General features: G+C 41.8%; 1 protein-coding gene across 6 annotated transcripts in view; it reads right to left on the reverse strand.

The window, feature by feature from the left end:
* Positions 1–20136, reverse strand: part of GLRA2 (glycine receptor alpha 2) — a 136763-nt gene extending 116627 nt beyond the window's left edge. For 5 of the 6 annotated variants that reach the window (XM_052773986.1, XM_052773984.1, XM_052773987.1 and 2 more), the window contains exons 1-2: positions 19447–20136; positions 17144–17277 (exon numbers count right to left, since the gene is read on the reverse strand). In XM_052773986.1, the coding sequence (XP_052629946.1) occupies positions 17144–17277; positions 19447–19514 (202 nt within the window). In that variant the 5' untranslated portion in view covers positions 19515–20136. Of the gene's footprint in view, positions 1–17143; positions 17278–19446 lie in introns of those variants that run through there. The other variant, XM_052773988.1, reaches the window with a different exon arrangement.
* Positions 20137–20844: the final 708 nt, after the last annotated feature.

Raw genomic sequence — 20844 nt, forward strand, 5'->3', positions numbered from 1 at the left:
AGAGAGTTGGGGTTGTTCAGACCGGAGAAGAGAAGGCTCCGGGGAGACCTTACTGCAGCCTTTCAGTACTTAAAGGGGGCTTATAAGAGAGACGGGGACAAACTTTTTAGCAGGGCCTGTTCTGATAGGACAAGGGGTAATGCTCTGAAACTAAAAGAGAGTAGATTTAGATTAGATATAAGGAAGAAAATTTTTACATTGAGGGTGGAGAAACCCTGGCCCAGGTTGCCCAGAGAGGTGGCAGATGCCCCATCCCTGGAAACGTTCAAGGTCAGGTTGGATGGGGCTCTGAGCAACCTGACCTAGTTGAAGAAGTCTCTGCTCACAGCAGGGGGGTTGGACTAGATGACCTTTAAAGGTCCCTTCCAACCCAAACCATTCTTTGACTATGATTCTATAAACCTAAGTACTGCCAGCAAAACTGGTCAAGTTCTCTTCATCCTCAGAGTTTTCTGGAAAGAGCTTTATTGGTGAGATATCACCAATTCAATTTTTTTTCTGATCATTTATATTTGTTTATAAACATCAAAAGTGTAATGCAAGATTTGCAACCAAATGAGAACAGAAGATACTTATCAGAGGATCTTACAAACTAACATTTGATCATATAACCTACAGATTCTAAGCTAAAAGTCCAAATTTCTCTTAAAGTCAATCTGGTAGTGATGGGGTTTCTAAATGTGCATAGCAAACACAAGCCAAATGAAGTAGATAAGAAAAAGATAACTAACTGAGACTGAAGTTTGCAATGCTTTTATTCTGTTTTTTACTGATCTTTTTTTTCTACTGTTGATATTATTCCAGTGGGGAAGGGGTGTATAGGTGTTGTTCATCTTAAGGAAGTAGTGCATGTTAATGAGGGCACACAGCATCACTTTTTCCAATGAAACATTTCACATACTCCATCCTATAAGATTTTTCTAATCTAATAGTTCATTTAAAATGAAAGCAGTAAACTTCTATGAATTATAGCCAAGGTTTGAGAACGTAATCTAAAACTCTTCAAAGGCAATGGAAACATTTAATTTTACTTCACTACCTAAAATCTAAAAAGAATTGACATTACCTCTAAAAAATTAAGCAACATATACTTTGTAATGAAATCCTTTTTTCCCCCTTGTTTTCTTTTTGTCACCTCCAATGCAACAAGGCAACAGTCCAGGTGCATTTCAGGCACATTTGAGACAATCAAAGTGATTTTCAAGTCATAAGGAAAACATCTGTTTCTTGAAAGAACTCGGGCAAAAGAAAAACCCAAACCCAAAACAGGTAGCTAATGCTCAAATCCACCAGAATGTAGATGTCTGGTATTCTGACAAACAGCTAAGATATCGCTTCTGTTCCCTGCAGCTCCCATGCCCCTGCTTCCCCAGAGGGTCTGCTGCTGCCAGTCGCCGGGACTCTCCAATACACTGCCTTCTTGAAAAGCCCTGACATTATAATATGTCATACACCCCCTGTGACTTCAGGGCACGTAGCACTTACGGAAAGTCCTCAGCACTCACCTGCTCACCTTACCCACAAGAAACCTGAAAATACCAACTATTCCCCTGAATTTGCTTTGTCATGTTGCCTCATAGCTCCTGTACCAAAGGTGGCTGTGACCTTGCCACTGTCTGGCTAGGGAGCAAATCCTTTCCTTGTCAGCTGCCAGAAGGGGTAAATCCATCCCAACGCATGGAGGAGTCCCCATGTTGAGTGATGAGTGCTGAAAGATGTTCGCTGAGCCCCATGCAGCTGCTAACTGGAGCTTTTGCTGAATATTCCCCAATATTGATAACACACGGCCCAAAAGCTTCCTTCATTTGGTACGTTCTTGAGAGGATTTACTTGTACTCTTGCCCTGGAGATCATCCTAACTGCAGCTAATCATATCTGTATTCTCGTGTCCATCCCAGCTCTGCCTTTTTGATGTACAGTTTCCAGGCTGCACCTGGCAGCCTTTTTCTCTTCACATTAATTTCAGCCATATCACTAAATGTCCTTAGTGGGAATATTATAATCATACAAGAGATTTAAAATTACACCTGTGCATTTGCCAATTTTCTTTGGTATGTGTATTTATTAAGGGATTTTGTAAGGCAAACTAAAATACAGTACACATGCACACAGAGAACTGTGGGCAAAGCAAAGAGATGTGGAAGCAAAAATGAGAGATAATGAGGCAGAGCCACCTCATGAAATGACAGTGAAAATATTGGCAAGATATTTACAGATCTGTGAAGAATCTTGTGTCTTTCTCTACACATAGTTTTTGGTCTACCTTCTGACTTTGGCCCGTGTGCCAATGGAAGTTTTTCCCACCATCTCTGATGGTTTATTTTGTTCCTTATACAGGGGAGAAAGGTGCCCTTCTCCCCTTACCACAGAGAGCAGGATAAGCATCAGGACTGTTTGAAAAGACTAAAATCAATCCTGCCTGAGTGTGGGGATAGAGCAGGGATCCAGGAACAGGACCAAGGAGCAAAGTGAGGAGGTAGTGATCCCACCAGGGACGGAGCATCCCTTCTTCTGTGGAGCAGGGATTTCATGTCCAAGCTCAAATGAGTGAGGGGATCAAAACGTGGGTGAGGGCAGGACAAAGACCCACAAGCGGATCTAAGCACTGGTAACATAGATCCCAGGACAGCAGGGGAGGGCAGTAGAGCTTGTAGGAGATGGTTTATTATTTGCCAGTTCTGGTGGAAGCTGGGGTTTTAGCAACCATTTCTCCTCAATCAAGCTGAACAGCCTCCAACATCCAGCAGAGTCCTTATGAAACCTGAAACAGAGCTAACCTCTGTGGAGGGCTCTCTTGCAGCTGCAGTACTACAGGTGCCTGAATTACCACTTCAAGAGCTTGCCAATGCATCTCTTCATGGCTGTCTCGTGGTTTAACCCCAGCCAGCAACTAAGCACCACGCAGCCACTCGCTCACTCCCCCCACCCAGTGGGATGGGGGAGAGAATTGGGAAAAAAAGTAAAACTCGTGGGTTGAGATAAAGACATTTTAATAGGACGGAAAGGAAGAAACTAATAATAATGATAATAATAATAATAAAAAGACAGTAATAAAAGGATTGGAATATACAAAACAAGTGAGGCACAATGCAGTTGATCACCACTTGCTGACTGATGCCCACTTAGTTCCTGAGCAGCAATCCCTCCCAAGCCAAACTGCCCCCAGTTTGTATACTGGGCATGACATCCCATGGTATGGAATACCCCTTTGGCCAGTTTGGGTCAGCTGTCCTGGCTATGTCCCCTCCCAACTCCTTGTGCCCCTCCAGCCTTCTTGCTGGCTGGGCATGAGAAGCTGAAAGATCCTTGACTTAGTCTAAACACGACTTAGCAACAACTGAAAACATCAGTGTGTTACCAACATTCTTCTCATACTGAACCCAAAACAACACTATAGCAGCTACTAGAAAGAAAATTAACTCTATCCCAGCTGAAACCAGGACAATGCCCCTGCAGGCACATCCCTGTAAGTCAGACAGCAAGGCTGAACTACTGCTGGGACACCTCAGCTGGCCATGGTCATTTGACAGGAGCAAGTTGTTTATCATCTTAGCTTCCTCCCTGCTCAGAGTGCAGCAGGCAGGGTAAGGACTGGAGAAGTGCTACCAAAGGCAACTCAGCCAGTCCTGTGGAAAGGGACCATGGGTATTGGGCAAGGGAAAGAAAGGTAGCTTTGAAGCATTAGAAAAGTTCTTCTGAGCCACAGGGATCCTGCAGCTGCTCCAGAAGCAGTGCAGTTTGCACACTTGTTTTCAAGGATCTGTATAATGCATCGTCCAACCCCTGATGAGAAAATTCACATGATTTAACAAGTTTGCTTAAGGTTCTAGTAAGAAAGCAGGAGGTAGACCACAGGTAGTCTTTATTGCAAGTACTTAGGTAAGCCTTCTCTCTTTCCCTATCATTCTGCCTTTGGGCAAAACCAATGTTTTCCTCCACTTAAACATCAGCATCTCATTAGAGTGTTAACAGCAAGGGAAATGTATCAGTCACAGGAGGCAAAATTAATGACACCGGGACAACATAGTTACCCTAAGGCTTACAAATCAAGGTGACATCTCTTGTTAGGGAGTGATGCCTTTCATTTATGAGGTTGTCCTTCTGTGAGATTTCTGTGGACTGCATCACTCTGACTCCCCAAGTATAATCATGCCCAGTAAACACAGAATTCCTTCTCCTTTAGAAGTATTCACCACAATGCAATGTACCACTGAAATTATTATGCTTATGTCAAGTTTATTATTCATTGATGACAATTCTACCTACTAAACAAACAAACAAACAAACGCTCCAAACACCAAAAAAATCCACGAGGAAAGAGATCTCAGGAACCTCTGAAATACAGTAATTGTATGGTATTTTACACTGATGCAACTTGCTGGAAAAATCAAATAAAGACAAAATTATTGTTCTGCTTCATCAAGCTAAAACCAACATCCTCTGAAAGTTCATCTGTCATATATAATAACTTAGCTTGCTGAGAATGTCATATCTCCTGGTGGCAATGTGGCAACAGTTTGGGTTATTTACTGTTGCATCTGAGACTCGGAATCATATTCTGTGATATCAATATACATTTATGATCAACAGAATAAGGCTAAGAGTCATGAAGGCACTTACAGAGCCAGAGCAAGACCTGCAGAGATATTTAGGTGTCTAAATCTTTTTTAGGACTCTCATTCCTACTGATATCACTGAGCCCAAATACTACCAAGTATCTGAGGAATATATGTGAGCAACACCACTTAAGGCAAAGGTATCTGCAGACTGGAGGAGGCACAACATGCCCTACCCAAAGCAGGCAAGAGATAGAGGCAACGGTAGATGGAATCAGCAGGAAAACACTACAGATAGAGGAAAGTACAATTTTTTCCCTAGTTCCAGCTGCCTATTTCCAGAATTGCACAGGCAGGCACACACAGAAATATAAATAAACAAAATAGCATCAAGAGAACTCTTCTCTTACATCAAGATTTAAGCTGCTTGCCTTCAGTTGGTTAACTTGAGAAAACATCTGAGCAAAAATACGGCCTTATGACATGACCTGGATATAAAAGGGGCATGTGACATTCTAAAATCGAAAGCTCTTATTCAGCAAAATACCACGCAGGCCTCACAAGACAAATACTCCAGTGATTGTCAGATCCAGGTGATTACAGAATGAGTCACAGAAAGAAAATGTCTCTGGAGTAAGTACAGCTAAAGCCATCTATATATATACATTGACATAGTCTGAGGTCAAACAGTGAGTAATCAATTTCTGAAGTAGTATGTGAGTTTTCAGCTGTGGGACTATTGCTGAATGTAACGGGAGTCATACCGGTAAAATCCTATCAACATTTCACGGAAGGAGAATCCCTGCTAAGATGCACTTTTCCGTGCCTTAAAGCACTTGTGAAAATTGTTGGATTGGCATGCTTCACATTCAGTGAATGCCTTTGTCCACAGACTCAGCTCTGGAAGAGGAAGGTAAGTCTCACACTACAAAACCTCTTCAGTTCTGCATTTGGCATTATGGGATAGTCCATACAATGTGTTCATTCTTCCCTGACTCTGCTGAGGCTGATAAGAGAAACATATATTACTGTCAGCTCTAGGGTGCCGTGGGATGTTTCCACATAGGTTATCTAACAGACACTGAACAAGAATAATTTCCAGGCACTATTTTATTTCACTCCACAAACCAGGAGCTCAGAAATGAAAAGCCCTTTAAACAGTTGACATGCTCCTGATTTACCCAGCTAACCTGAGCTAGTCTACAAAGAATATATAGCCATAGCCGTCACAATGGATTGTATAAATGCACTGGAGCTGGCTTTCACATAGGTAGTTTGAGGGCTGCTACCAATGTAGTCATGGCAGGCTGGAATTCACTGGAGACCATTAACCTCAGGCATTATAGCTTGTGCTGAGCTCTGTATCATCTTGGTGTGGCACAGAGCACCTCTGAGCAAATTACTTGAAAGCTAACTCAGATATTTCTACACAGGCTTCAGTCACACTTGTAACTGAGTGCAGCCAGTCCCAGAGCCAAAGCCTTCCATGTGCAAATGAGTCTGTGGAAATAAATCTAAAAAACAATGAATCAGAAATCTTACATCTGGAAACTTCCCATTGGAACTACAGGCCTACGGTGCAAGTTACTTAGTACTTACGTCAACTTTGTAAATACTCAAATAAATGCTTTAATTCTTCGTATGTCCATCAAACTGTTTTGGTTTTTTTTCTCTGAGCTCTCTACTCTTCTTTCAAATCTTTCCATTCCAAGTCATGACAAGCACCTTACTGCAAGGCATCTCCTTCTGAATTCTTCCTTCCTCCAAAGCAATAGAGCAATGGGTAATTTGGGCAAACTGGTTTGCTTTTCTTACAACATGAAAAGATCCAGGCACATACTCCTTTTCTTATCACAAAACAGTGTTCGCTAAAGTAAGCAAATGGAAAGGCAGGGGCGCTCAGCCTCACTGGGAGCAGGTAGCAGAGATGCTCCTTGCACCTGATTCTGAGAAACTGCTCGGTTGCTTTGCATTAACGAAGACGGTGCTCTTCGCTGCTGATCAGCATGTGAACTGCATAATGTGTGCAGAGGCCTGGGACACTGCTGAATGTCATTAAATAAAAGATGGTATTACATCTCTAGTCATGAAATCTGCTCTCCAGCATAGGGTCAGTCAAACTCCTCCTGAGTAATCTTATTTTTAATAATGTTTTACGAAGTCAGTGTAGCCAACTCATCTAAGAGACTGCATGGAACCAGAAGATAAAAAATGTTCATTGTGAAGAGAAGGCAGGAGGGAAGATCTACTTAATGAAAAAAAGAAGTATTAATAATAATATTGAAATGCTGTCAACAAGTCTAGGTTTCTATTTTCAGTCAGAAACTCAAAACTCTTATGTAAAAAAACCCCAAACAATTGGTACTTTCTTCCTTTCTCTAAGTATTTCTTACTTTGTTCCTCCTCTGATTCTGATCTTGTGCTGCAGAAATTAATGGAAGCTCAGTTATAAACATCAATAGGTACAGTCTTAAATACAGGGCTTGGTCAATACCTCTCTCTGTGGCCACAGAGAGGTCTCGGAATCGATTTTAACTCCTTTTCTTGTTCCTCTGAGCCTCGGACATTCACTTTATTTCACAGTTCTGCCAGCTTTTCCTTTAATGTCTCCATAATGTTCCTTGCTTTACTATCAGAAGGCATATGTAGGACTTGAAGAAAAAGAGCAGTTTGGGTGACTAACATTACTGAGCAGGCATTGATTTATGGCTGCTAGGGAATTATACACCAGATGATACATGGGGACAGATGAACAATGGGATTTAGGCAAATGGGATGGCTCAGGCATAAGGACAAATGACAACAGAAATGGTCAGGAGCTGGTATAGATGGCAATCTGCAACTGGTCAGAGACACACAGGCCCATATACTCACCACAACTAACACTAATAAAATAAAATTTTCCTTTTACTTTCAAACCTTTCCCATTTTTTACCTCCTTACAGTTCAACTCATTTCCATTCAATCTGCGCAGAATATTACTTTGAAATTAATTCCTCCCTCCTGACTCTCAGCTTCAATGCTCCCATCAGCTGATCTGTTGTATGTTTAGCTCAGCCTCCTATCCCTCCCCTTCACACATCCCCTCTCCTTCTGGGAACCTCCTATGTGGTCTCCCACATCCTTAATACCAAAAAGGATCTGTCTTTTAACTGCAAGACATCCTTAAGGCACTTCTTGGGTGTCTTTCACCAGCAATTTTTTTAGTCATCAGTTCTTCCTATGTATAAAATGGCTGGAAGGATGGGAGAAGGAATGAGAACTCTTCACCAGCCTAGAAAACAAGCATCTTATAAACTGACTGGCTTACTTTTTTAACGGTACCAGACCAGCTCTTTGATGCAGGATGCTCACCGCATTGCTGTGAGGGGTATCACATGGCTTTCACATGGGCTCAGAGCTCTGCTGGTGTAAAGCGTGTCGCAGGGTCAGGGCATCTGGTCTTTTTCTGGTTTCTACCACCAATAGTCATGCTGAGTAGGAGTCTTCTACAGAGTCAACCAAATGAGAATATATCCACACTGAGGAGCTTATTGGCCTGAATTGAACCTGTCCCTAATTATTTATAACTTTGATAAGCCAAAGTTTTTATTCTATTTAAAAAAAAAAAGAGTTAAAATCTGTTTTTTAACAGATTGTGTGTGCTTTACCTCACACAAAACACACCTCAGAAGTGTGACAAAATGAAAATTCTCAGGAGTATGGAGCCAAAGATCTGCAAAATTATTCGCAGGAGTATAGAGCCAAAGAGCTACAGAATTCTCCCAGATGCTTATTTTTAGGATGGCTCCTATGACCGGACTGACCAAAGGCTTTTAACACCTCAGACTGCTCCATCTGATGGGATATCACTGTCTGGAAAGGAAAATTGCTGTAGTCTGAAACTCTTACGTGGAGTGGCCACATCTTCATTTTAGTTTGGCATGGGGGAGAGTATGTGCATGTGTTTATGCACAGGCAACAGGCTACATTCACATCTGGCAAAAAAAGGAGTTTTTACATATGCTCCTGGTTTGGCTCTATGCATATAATTTGCATGCATCTCTTCAACAACTTCTTTAAATTGCAGTGTGAGAGTTTATAGCAGCATTCCAGCCAAAGTGTAACTGTTATTTTATTTATCATTTAGGACTAATTCTTTACTAGACATAGTAAACAGCACAAGAAGAAAGAGCAATTCTGATAAGACAGTTTTATAGCTTAAAACGAAGACATAAAGACAGCACACATTGGGAATGTAGTCATTAGAGGCAGCCTGACATAATGAGTATCGATCTGGCAAATTTTAATCCTAGGTTTTCCCTGACTAACCATGCTGGTTTAAGGAAAGCATTTAGCCTCTTCTCAGCTATATTTCCCCAAGTGCAAAAGCGAGGGAGATAACCCATAGTTGTGTTCCCAGGATAGAGGAAGAATGAGTTTGTTCATGCAGTGTGTGTCAACTGATTAGCAGTTACTATCCTTTAAGGGAAAGTGTCCACAATTCAGCTAGTCACAGATGTGCCCAGTTGCTTCCATGCTTTGGAGACACAGAAACACACAGGTAGGGGTTATTGGCTTTCGGAGAAGAGCGTCATACTGCTACTGTGCTTCCCTGGACATCCCACTGTTTGCTGTAGAGAGAAAATCTCAGCCCCATGACAGGTAGAGGGAGTTGCAGTGTCTGATGCTTTGGTGCGTGACACCCAGGCCCTTGTAGAGGAATCCTAAGGGCTTCATATAGTCCATGGGCAGAGCACGATGCTTCAGCACAGTGGGGTACCACTTGCAGAGAGCAAATAATTTGCAATGGGCTCTTTGGGGGCCCTCCTGAAGCCATGCTTCTCAGCAAGGTTGAGGTACCTCATTCAGGATCCACTGCTCAGACGACTCTCCAAGTCAACACATACAACCTTACTTTGAGAAATCAGTCAAGAATTTCAGTCTTTCCTTCTAAAACACAGCCAGTTTTGCAGCCAATAACAAAACGTTGAGAGATTTCATACAGAAAGAGTCCTTCCTAGGAGCTTCCATGCCTGCCTCACATTGTATGGGGTGCAAACTTGCACCTCCTAGGCTACAAGGCTGTGGGTTTCTTGGAAAATGGGGTGGGATCTCTCTCACTATCTATCTCCTATTCAGAGGATATGGGATTCAGCTTAAACTGCAGCTATGGTCACTTTTAAAAATATTTAATAGGTCCAGATAGCCTGCTGAACCCAGCAAGGTGTGCAGGAAAACACTTAGGATACAACATTTGGAGAAAGAGAGAGAAAGTGTACCTATGCACATTTGTATCTTAATGGTTGGAGCAATTATCAGGAAGAGTGAGAGAAATGCTGGGTCTCAATCCCTGTCCCTACGTTTTCTGTAACAGTTACATCAGCTGCCCCTAAGGTGTCATAGCTACAACAGTCATTTCTGTGCCTCACATCAAAATGGTCAAGAGTAAAGGCTCTCCCCTCTCAGACAAGCCGCTACACTGCAAGATTGGAAAGCCAAGCTCCCCTTGTATTTTGTCCCTAGCTTAGTGAAGTCTGAATTCTTTGCTGCAAAATGGGCCACGCAGAATCATTTATAGTCCTTTGGATCAGATACTGAACCCTTTAAGCTAAGGGGAAACTGGACCAAAAATCTTCTGTCTATTGTAGAGGAAGGCAGGCCACCCATAGACACTGTTCTGTGTTTGTGGGGGTTTTTAAGTGATGACAGATCCACCCACAGAGGAATCCTTTTTCTGTGGAATATAAGGCAGGCTCTGAGATACCTGGTCCCTACAGGGAGATGGAGGTGGAGCAGTGCCTCATCAGAGAGCCTGGATGTGGCTTAGGAGTGAGGTGGGTCCTAAGCGAGGCAGCCTGGGGCAGTTCTAGGCACACTCAGGAGCAGAACTGAGAGAATCCGAGGAACTTTAAAATAAAACAGTAATGCACTGCCAGCGTTACACAGCAGGTGGATTGGGGATTTCCAGGGGGTTTTGCTTGTTTGTTTGTGGACTTATATTCCATCTAAGTCCTGTTTTAAAAGCTTCTTTTATTGGTTCATGAAGCCTTTATGCTTCCACCCTTCCCAGCTGCTGACATGTAGCTGAGGCATAAGGAGTAATCAATGTGTCTTCATGCCCTTGCAATATTTGAGGATTGCTGGTAGCTGGCACAGTCCAGATAAGCCACTAGGCTGCTCTGACTTATCCCTTACAAGTAACTGAGTACTTGGGGAACGGCACTTCTCTCTTGTGAACTGTACTGCTCAGATCTTGCATGGTTTCCAGAATCAGAGCCTTCATATTTCTGTAAATTTTGAATTTTAACCATGGGCTTGGTGTTTATGACATTGGCAGGTCACTAGTTATGCCAGACATTGTGCACCCTTCATTTAGAGCTGTGTCAGACCCTGTACCTCCCTGTCTACATCATTTGGGGGGGCTCTTCTCTGCAGACTGCTCAAATAATTCATTTTTGTGAAAGGCTGTGAAATGCATATTTGGAAGCTGAACCATCAAACATACATTTTCTGATGGCTTAATCAGAGATTTATATTCATATTTCCAGAGGGGGGAAAAAAAGATAATGAAACTGTCTAATAAAACTGCATATTTCTGTTTTATGTGTACATATTCCTAGTTACTGTATCACCGTATGTAATAGATTTGCAGTTTATAAATGTGTATATTTATAGTAAATTAAGTGTACATGTTTTCATATATTCTATATATAAATTGCATGTTTTCTAAGACAGTCAAAACAGAACAAGATGCTTAATGAGTGACCCAAGGGCATTGGCTTCAACTGTATAAAAAATTTAAATCTAAACATGAAACTGGATGTGATAAAAACAATACAACTAAATTAGAACATGATCAAAACAATAGTGTCTCCTGCTTTGATATCAAAGGTCTTTGGCTCTGCTTTGACATTTGTTTTTCATAAATTCCCTTGGCAGTTTGTGCATCAGCAGACCAATATTCCATGACAACAGCCAAATCCATTGATATCTCTTAATTAAACCATCGGTTCTGAATAAAGGCAACACACCAATACGATGCAGATCGCTGTGGCTAACCTTTTCAATATAAAAGATCAGGGACAGATCCTCAGCTTGGATACCAAGCAGCATTGGTTAGCTTGTTCTTTACGCCGCTGCATGCTCGCAGCCTTTCTGACTTGCTTTGGGGGAAGCTGGCTGCAGGAAGCTCAGAAAGAGATCCAGGGAATGAGCAAACAGCTAAGCAGCAGAGATAATCGGGGGGGCTGCTTGAGCTTGCTGTCTGGCCCCATTTGTCCAGAAGCCTAGACATAACCTAACTAGCCATGCAGCTCCCCTAGCCTACTCGTGTTCTGGGAAAGGACCTGAAATTAAAGAAAGAAGGGAAGAAGGACAAGCTCCATAACCCTCTTTACCAGCAGTTTTAAAAGAAACACAATTAAAAGGATCCTTGCATAATTGCAGTAAAAAGGTTTCTGCATGAAAACATGCATACCTAGGGCAGGGGCTGAACATCATATCCTTAGCTACATTTTTGTAGTTGAAGAAAATTAAAATAAACCCAAACAAACCTGGTAAGGATCCTCGTGCAGCATCTAACTGTGCAGTGAGATGTGTGTACACAGCTTCATCTGAAAACAGCATGAAGTTGTAGATGTGCTTCAAGACAGAAAATAAACCAGAAGCATACCTCCCTAATAATGGATGCTTGCACATCTCAAGCAACCTATATTTAAGTAGTGCAATGGCCTGGCCACATCCGAAAACTGGCCAGGTAGCCTCCCTCCTCCTACAATGAACCTCCAGCCCGTGCCCTACAATGGGAATGCACCAACAGTGAGCACTTCCTTACTACATGCTGTCGTGCCTGAGCAGGATTTGAGTCTCCATCAGCCATGGCCCTTTGAGGCTCAGACTGTGTGGAAAATAGCCCAGGACAGGATACTCACTGCATCTGACTTCATGGCCAGTAGTTGTTAGCAACTGAAGTCTGGCTTTGGGAAGCTTGTTAACCACTGGAGAACAAATCACTGCAGCCCCGCAGCCTATCTGAGGTATGTTTTTCAACTTTCGTACATATTTACAGGTTGCTTTTCCAACAGGTATTTATTGTGAAGTGTCACATCTAGATTAAGGTCGACTTCTGCAGACAGCGCCTCTTCTTAGCATGTACATAGAAGCTGCCTTTATTTATTAAGCCTGATGCCATTAGTATCACCCTTGAATGTCATTCAGTGCTTTCCATTCATGCTTTTTTAAGCATTTCATTACTGGTCGACTCAGGGGCCAAATAAGTAAGCAACGGGCTAGAACATATGGGAAAAACTGACCCTCGCTGCCAAGGAGTTAAAGTATTAAAGTGCATAAGCCATTTCCTGTAACAGTTGTCAAGCTAATTTTCAGTAAATTACTTAGTCCATGTGTTTATTATTCAGATATAAACCCACTGACTCGGCATGAAAATGACATTACACCACTGTATTAACAGAGTAATCTTTTACACCTGCAGTCACTACACCCCCAAACTGCATCCCTCTAACAAGACTTCTCTGTGTTCAGGAACAGAAGCTTTTGAGCAAGTGAATTCACACTGCATTGCACCACCCAGTGATGAGGGTAACATTAAGGGGCACTGTTGCTGCACACCTCCATGTAACTCCATAAAAATCAGAATATTCTTTAGCGAATAATGACTTAATGGGAAAGAATGCACTTAAAATATAGAATGAACTTAAATACAAAAGAAAATCACTATCATCTTCATTGCAAATGTTTTCTGTACCAAAAGATAACACACTTCTGGAGCTCTTGGTGACAAACTCCCCTTCTCTCCGCCCAGTGCATGACAGCCAGTCTACTACTTAAAGTATTTGGCGTAAAGGACATAGTAGTGTCAACAGATAAATAGTTTTCTCTCTCTCATCATTTCTAGCTTATGTTTAGATTTAAAGTCATTTTAGAAGATGAAGGTGTTAAAAAGTGGAAAAAATTTAGTAACTTCTGAAGGTCAACACCTGCTAGGAAGATCTAAATTCAAGCTGACTTTCCATTAGCTCCACGTCTCATGTTGTGATTAAGCTGTAGATTGATCCCTTGTATCGTGGTATTGCACACAGTGCTCTTGAGGTAGCCCGAGCCGAATATACACTAATCTAAGACACCACTTCACCATCCCTGGTTTCTACCAGTGAGAAAGCACATTCTTGGCTAGTGTTATAACACAGGTGCCCTACGCTGCTATTTCTGGTTTTGCTGAGGAAAGCAAAGTGAGCAGTGGAGAAAGTAAAGACATCACTCTGATTTGTTGTTGTTGGTTTTTACCATTAAAAAATATAACATGAATATTCATTGGGTAACAAGTACATCATGCAGGTTTCACTTTTTAGTATTTTAGAGAAACCATGCTCAACTGATGTTATAACTGAAGAAGAAACAGCAAGTCAGCTCATAGGACCATGAGTGTATGTTTGCTGTCAACAGAAAGACTCTCAGGGACTTCAATTAGTATTAGATTGCAGTCTTCATATTTACATTTAAAAGTATTCCCCTCTGTGTCCTTACACAAATTATTAGCCTATTCAAATTCAATCCAAGATAAGTATAAGATGAAAAAGTATGCATTAAGTATCTGACAGACAGTGATTAAAGAAAGGCAATTTTAAGAGCTGTCACTCTGGCACTTGTCTCTGGCTGTTCATCAGGGGGACAGTCCCTCTCAGTGCCCTGGTCATTTTGTATCCGATCACTTGGTGTGTCAGGAAGAACCAGAAATCTGCTCCTCTGCTTTCAAGTGATTGTGTAAGACAGAAATATACAAAAAAAAAAAGGATTCTTCAGTATATAGTAATGCTGTAAAAAAAAAAAATCAAAACCCCAAAACCTGTGTTCATGTCTAAACATTTATATATTCACCTGTTGGTCTCCCACTACCTTCCTGAATTTTCTAATTCACAAGAGCAATTTAGAGAAAAGCAGTAACTAATGATGAAATGCTTTATCTGGATAAAACACCTTGTTCCAGTAAGTAGCATTTTCCACTCTCTTTAGAATACGTACCCTTTATTCCACAAATTAATCAAATAGCTGCTGTTTTCCAGTAATTCAGACTAGTCATAAAAGTATATTTAATTATTGTATAATCAGTGGTATAAGATAAATGGGTTCCACTCAGTTACCTTTCCATGAAATCAGACTTCTGACACTTGAAAATGCCTATATTGGACTGGGAGAAAGCTATGTAACTGGTTTAAAGCAGAAAAAGCTAGACAAATGCATGAGTAGCGGCACAACTACCTTGATCCACGACGACCTTGTGAAACATAGGAAACAAATGTTAATGCCAGACTACATGCAAAGCCAGATAGCAGATCCCTAGTTTAAACCATCATTCCTGCAGACCTCTTTTATGCTTAGAAGTTCTTGCCATAAAATACAAGAAGTGTCATAAATTCGATAATCATTCAACATCTCATACATTCATCCATTTATATGATTTAGAATATCAATATTGTACAATAGCCCATATCCCAAAAAAGATCGCAAAGAGATTAATGGATGTTAGAAACTGAAACAATTTGTATTATGGTCACAATAAAGACTCGGTACAAAAAATATCTATAATATCCATGCAAGATAAATTTATTTTGACCTCTTTGCAGCTGTACTTCTTATTCTTTAAAAGGAAAAAAACATGCAACTAGAACATGGGCGTGCACCATATTGACTAATAAAAATGGTTATCAGCTGACAAGGTTTTGACTGGCGATGTGAAGTTCGAAACTGCATGACTTAACTTTCTAGTTCTGAACTCTGAGATACAAAATACTGTTCAAAGGAACATAGCAAAGAACAAGAAAACCTTTCATACCCCTCACCAGAAGACTGAGAGCTCCGGGAGAGCTCAGAGATGGGAAGTTACGAAAAAACTGCTGCAAAGTACCATCCTGCCCTGGAAAGTGACTTAATAAGAAAATCAAAAATAAGAAATGGCAGATTCTTTGCCATTAAGGGTTCATAGGTGTCCTCAGGCAGCAGCTTCGCTTCAGGAACACAAACCATGGGACTTGGAGGTGAGCAGTGCCTGTCAAACAGCTCAGCATGCACCATACCACATCATGCACACCATCCCTGCTCTACCCGCTTGAACATCAGGGGAGGAAAGCTGTGAATCTTTCTCCTCCTGTGTTTTTCACGAAACGGTTTTAGACACATACTGGGGAGCAATAAAGAGCTGTCTTTAAGTTGTCCTGTGTACAGAGACTGCTGCTATTCCTGGTTTTATGTGAGCTACAAGAGATGAAGCAGAATTCTTCTTTTGGTGTCCCTCCCATATAAAGGGCAGGAATAACTTCTTAACAATTGCTACCTTGCTCAGTTCAGGCATTCTCTGAAACTTCACTGTTACTCATACAAATGCGCCAAAAGAATGTGAGACCTTAAGGCAATATCACTTACTACAAGCTAATGTGGACTCCAGTTTAGGAACTCAATAAGCATTTTGAAAACTACTGAAATTAAAACTTACAACTTCCCTGACTAGAGGGGTTTTTTGACTTGTCAAACCTTTGGATCTGACAGCTGTACTAGGTTCCTCCTCACTCAGTCAAAAAAGGCACTTTGTCCAAATCTTGTAATTTGCACACGTGGCTAAGAAACGATTGTTTTTCCAGTCGTTCTCAACTTTCACAGCACTGCTAATAAGGCTCAATACAGGAAAACATGCATTTCAGTGACCAAAGCTGATAGATATAAGTGCAAAAGTACATTGGCATCGGATTTGTTAAAGAAGGAAGCATTTTATCAGTTTTCAAAGTAAAGTAACATTCTGAGCTTTAAATTGGCATAGAAGAGCCAGTTTTGGTGGAATGATAGGGCTCTCCAGAAATGCTAAGTATTTGCAATGAAAATTCTCTCCCAACTCCTTTCATTCAAAGCCACAAGACATTCTGTGCTCACTTCCATAGCGATTTACAGGACTACAGCAAGGAAAACTTACTGTGAATAGTAACGGTTGCAAAAGAAACCTCCAGCCCATAGCCTTCTGTGTGCTGGAATTGTGGTGGTGACTCTCCACAACTCAGTTCAAATTATGGAAGGAAAGGGGGGAGTCATGGAAGTGATGAACAGGATGTGGTTTTTATATTTTGTAGGGATCCTGAGAAATTGGTTCTTACCATTCAGTCATCATTCGCAGGATAAAATCTGCTGTGTGCATACCTTGAGTCCTATCTCTCTGCTTTGGGGAAGAAGGTTTTACTTTCTTCAAATTGAATAAAAGCATAGACCTTTTCTTCAGACACTGCTATAAAGAAGACAACAGCTCAGCATGGAAGTGGTAAAGATATTGTCTTCATGGCTTAAAAATGTCAGGAACAAGTCATCTCAGTTGCTTTTAGTGTGGAACCTGGAATCCTATTTGCTATGTGGAATTAGTAAGGTCTTCAGAATCAAACTCTGACAGCTCTCCTAGTCCTCCCCATGGATCAACTGATCTCCATGACATTATCACACTGGAAAACTGAAGTTATTGAAAAGAGAATCAGAACCCAGAGGTAAAACCCTCAAACCCATAATCTGTCCAAAACATAATCTATTAATTAATCACAAGTCTTAAAAAAACTTACCTTTAAAATTTGGTCTGATTCTAGCATCATACCCCGATGTCCTTCCCATCAATTTGTCCAAAAAATCTGAAGGAGACAGGGTCTGTGAGGGGGATTTTCCAGATCTTGAGTCATGTTCTTTACAGAAAGTCGTCCTAAATAAATTATTAGCCACCATTAGCTAATATTTAGCTTGTATTGTATTCAAGTCATGGAGAAATTATAGCACTAAATAAAATTGTCTCAATTCAGTGAATGTAGCAATTAATATTTTTATAGAACAATATAGTCTATTTTTCAACTGAAAACTTTATTCTAGGGAAAAAATGAGCTTAAGGTAGTATGCATGGACACAATTTGCTATTCAGAAAGAAATCTCAGCTTTAAAAAGAAATTTATTACAGCTTTAAGACTTTAGAAGCTTCAGTTTACTCTTCATCTTAACGTGTAGAGCAATCTTACAGGGACTTTGATATCCTATTTCATATCATTACTTTAATTGCATGTATGCTGTTAAAACTATATGTTAACGCTGGTTTAAGGTGGTCTTAAACTTCCAAACAATAGCTGGCAACACTGACCAAGCAACACTGAAAAATGTTGGTTTTGTTAATGTTGGGAAGGATGAAGATGCAAAAAAATGTTTATTACAGATGCTACCCAACAAAGATTTAAATCATGCTAGTGAATGTCTGGATTCTTCCCCAACATGGCAAAAAAGGTTCCAGAGTCAGTCACATCTGATCTTAGGGGTTTTTTACCAATGATCATTGAGTAATAAAATTTATCAGTATTATCACCAGCTGGTATTTATATGCAAGCTCTGGGAACACATCTCTGTTTTCAGCATTTAAGAGCAAACTTCTGGTACCATATCAGGCATCCAAAATGCTGTGTACATAGCATATTACGTATTGCGAGCACATTATATATTGCAGAGAAAGAGAATTTAGGAGTTCCCTGTGATTGTTCCCTAGGGAAAAAGAAACTAGAATGAAATGGTCATATTTGGTGTCTAGAGGCACGGATTTCATCATAAAGCATTGTCTTGATTCTTAAATAACCAATTTCATTGTATCAATGTTTCAACATAATCTTTGAGCTATATTAAAAGTAATTCCATGACTGTCTTCTTAACCACTCTCTGTTTATATATTTGCCCAAAGGGAACCACTCAGTTTCAGGAGTGTTTCGGGGGGGGGGGGGGGTTGGTGCATCTATACGCAGGTATAAACAAATTAGATATACGTGTGAGCATCTGAAATGAGAAGCAAATATCAAACCCTTTATTCCTTCACAAAAGCACCAGAACTGTTAAAAGGCAAGGTGATAGTAAATTCTTGTGGTGTGATTCCCCGCGTTTTTTCAGGTTCCATTTACAGGGGGCGGTTGCTTCTTTTTGCTTTTGTCAATGACATGGTGCCATTACAAAATATCTTTAATTTTTAATACATAATAGATGACATTCCCCACTTACATACTAAAAACATTCAGGTAAGATAATAAAAGCTGGAAAATTAATCCAGTGCACTTATTTGGGATGTTCCTATACAAATTACTTCTGTTTTCATTCAGAGCCCACTAGTTATGAGTTGTGTTATGATCCCAGACACACGAATATAAACAATATTTCACTCTGTCACTGTATATATACCTCATTACTCATATAAAAACACTTTATGTGTGTACATGTAGATACACAGCAGCATACAGTATAATAATGAATCTCAGCTAAAATGGTGTTTTGGTTAATAAGACTGACCTGTTTGCTTTGTACCGCAAAAAGTCAACAGCTGAAGCAAAAGCTCATGAAACATTAAAAAAATTTTAGAAACAACAATCATATGTACTGGTACTTTAAGTGAGCACAGTACTGGTCCAATCCAGGGTTTTTCCAAAATCAGAGGGCTGGTTCTCTAATTTCAAATAACTACATCCCTGGCAAAACTGGTTCAATCATTTCCAAAGCTTGAAGAGGAGGGAACCCGAGCAACTTCCTAAACAACCTCTGGTGGGAGCAGAGAATTTGTATTTTGGAAGAAAAACCGGAGAAAATGTTTTTAGCTGTATTGATACTCAGTGAAAAAACCATGTCTTTGAATCAGAGAAATGGAAAATAGATCACCCAAACTTGAGAATTTTTTGTGTGTGTGTTTGTTACCAAGCAACGAGTCTCTGAGTGTAAAAGGGATAGCCTATATAGAATGAACATGAAGTACTCTCAAATATAGCAAACAAACTAGGTTAATGTGACGTAGTATCTTTATAGTTATGATTTCCACAGCCTTTTGACAAAAACCATCACATAGAGTAGTATCACCTACCTGAAGTGGTTTGTCTCTAAGAAAAACGCAAACAAGGTTGTCAAAATTTTCACTAGCTGCCGGTTCATTCCTCCTGCTTTCTGTGATGATTTGGAAAATATCCCAGAAATGATTCCAGAGAGATGCACGGAAAAAGTGAGCTGGTGCTGCCTAGATTCCCAAATTCAGCGATATTTTAATTTTCTTGACAATCAGGAAGAGAAGGTCTGGATCTCTACAAACTGGGGGGAAAAAAGAAGTGCCAGTCCTTGGAATCATGGTCAGGTCAAGCCTAGGCTCATCTCCAGCAGCCAGCACAAAAAAGACAAAGCATCAGACCTGGTCGTTCCCCCGCCTCGCTTTTGGTGATGGAAGGGGAAAAAAAAAAAAAGAAAAGAGAAAGAAAGAAAAAAGGCAAAGGAAAAGAAGAGGAAACCCAACTACGCGAGGCTCATCACGCAAAAGGGAACAGCGCTGAGAGCAGTTCTGTTGCCGGTACGTTTTATTCCCCTTTCGCTTTTGAAAATTAGTATTTATGAGCGGTGGTGGGGCTACTGGGTCGGTCTGCTTTTCCCCTCTTTGGGCAGGGAGGCGTCGGCGCTGCCGGGGAGGGAAAGAGGGAGGGATGGAGGGAAGGACGGAGGGACGGAGCGGGCGGGGGCCGCGGGGATCCCCGGCTCCCGGCTGGAATGAGGCGGGCGGGAGCGCAGCGGCGCTGGGAATTCAGCACTCGGACAGCTCCGCGCCCGCCACTGCGCATGCGCCTGGCGGCGGCGGCCCGGGGCGGGGGGGGGGCGGAGTGCGCGCGTCCGGACCCGCGTGTGCGCGCCCGGGGGGGGGGCTGCGGGGTGGGGGGGGGCCGGGTGTTTCTGCGTGGTGTTTTTTGGGAGGGGGGGGGGAGTGTCTGCGTGGGGGGTGCGAGGGGGTGTCTGTGCGTGCGGTGGCTGTCGGTGGGGTGGCAGGAGGACGCGGTGTCGCGCCCCTCAGGGAGGTGGAGCCTTCCCACGGGTGTCCGTGTCGGGGGGGGGGGGGGGGGGGGAGACGTCCCCTTCCTTGGTGGGGAGAGGGGGGGAAGGAGCCCCTGCACCCCCGGGGCTGAGGGGTGAGCGTGGAGAAGGACGGCCCCCGCCACAGGAGCTACTCCGTCCCGGCACGAGTGGGTGTGAGGAGGAGGAGGAGGGGTACAGAGCGGTCTGCGGGGAGTTTGTGGGGGAACCGAAGGGAGAAGGTTGCCTCCTTTGCATTTCCAGTTGGTTTTATGTCTCTTGTCCACGGTGCAGAGAAGATGACAGGCAGCTTACTAGGAGATGTTTCCATCTCCAGACATGTTGGGAGGAGATACTTCTCTTTTTATACGTGGGGAGTTGACACCGGGAATGTAATTACCTGAGACCCCCCAGATGGCCGGTGGCAGAGCAG

The sequence above is a fragment of the Harpia harpyja genome, chromosome 22 (assembly GCF_026419915.1).
Source record: "Harpia harpyja isolate bHarHar1 chromosome 22, bHarHar1 primary haplotype, whole genome shotgun sequence".
In the NCBI taxonomy this organism is placed as follows: domain Eukaryota; kingdom Metazoa; phylum Chordata; class Aves; order Accipitriformes; family Accipitridae; genus Harpia; species Harpia harpyja.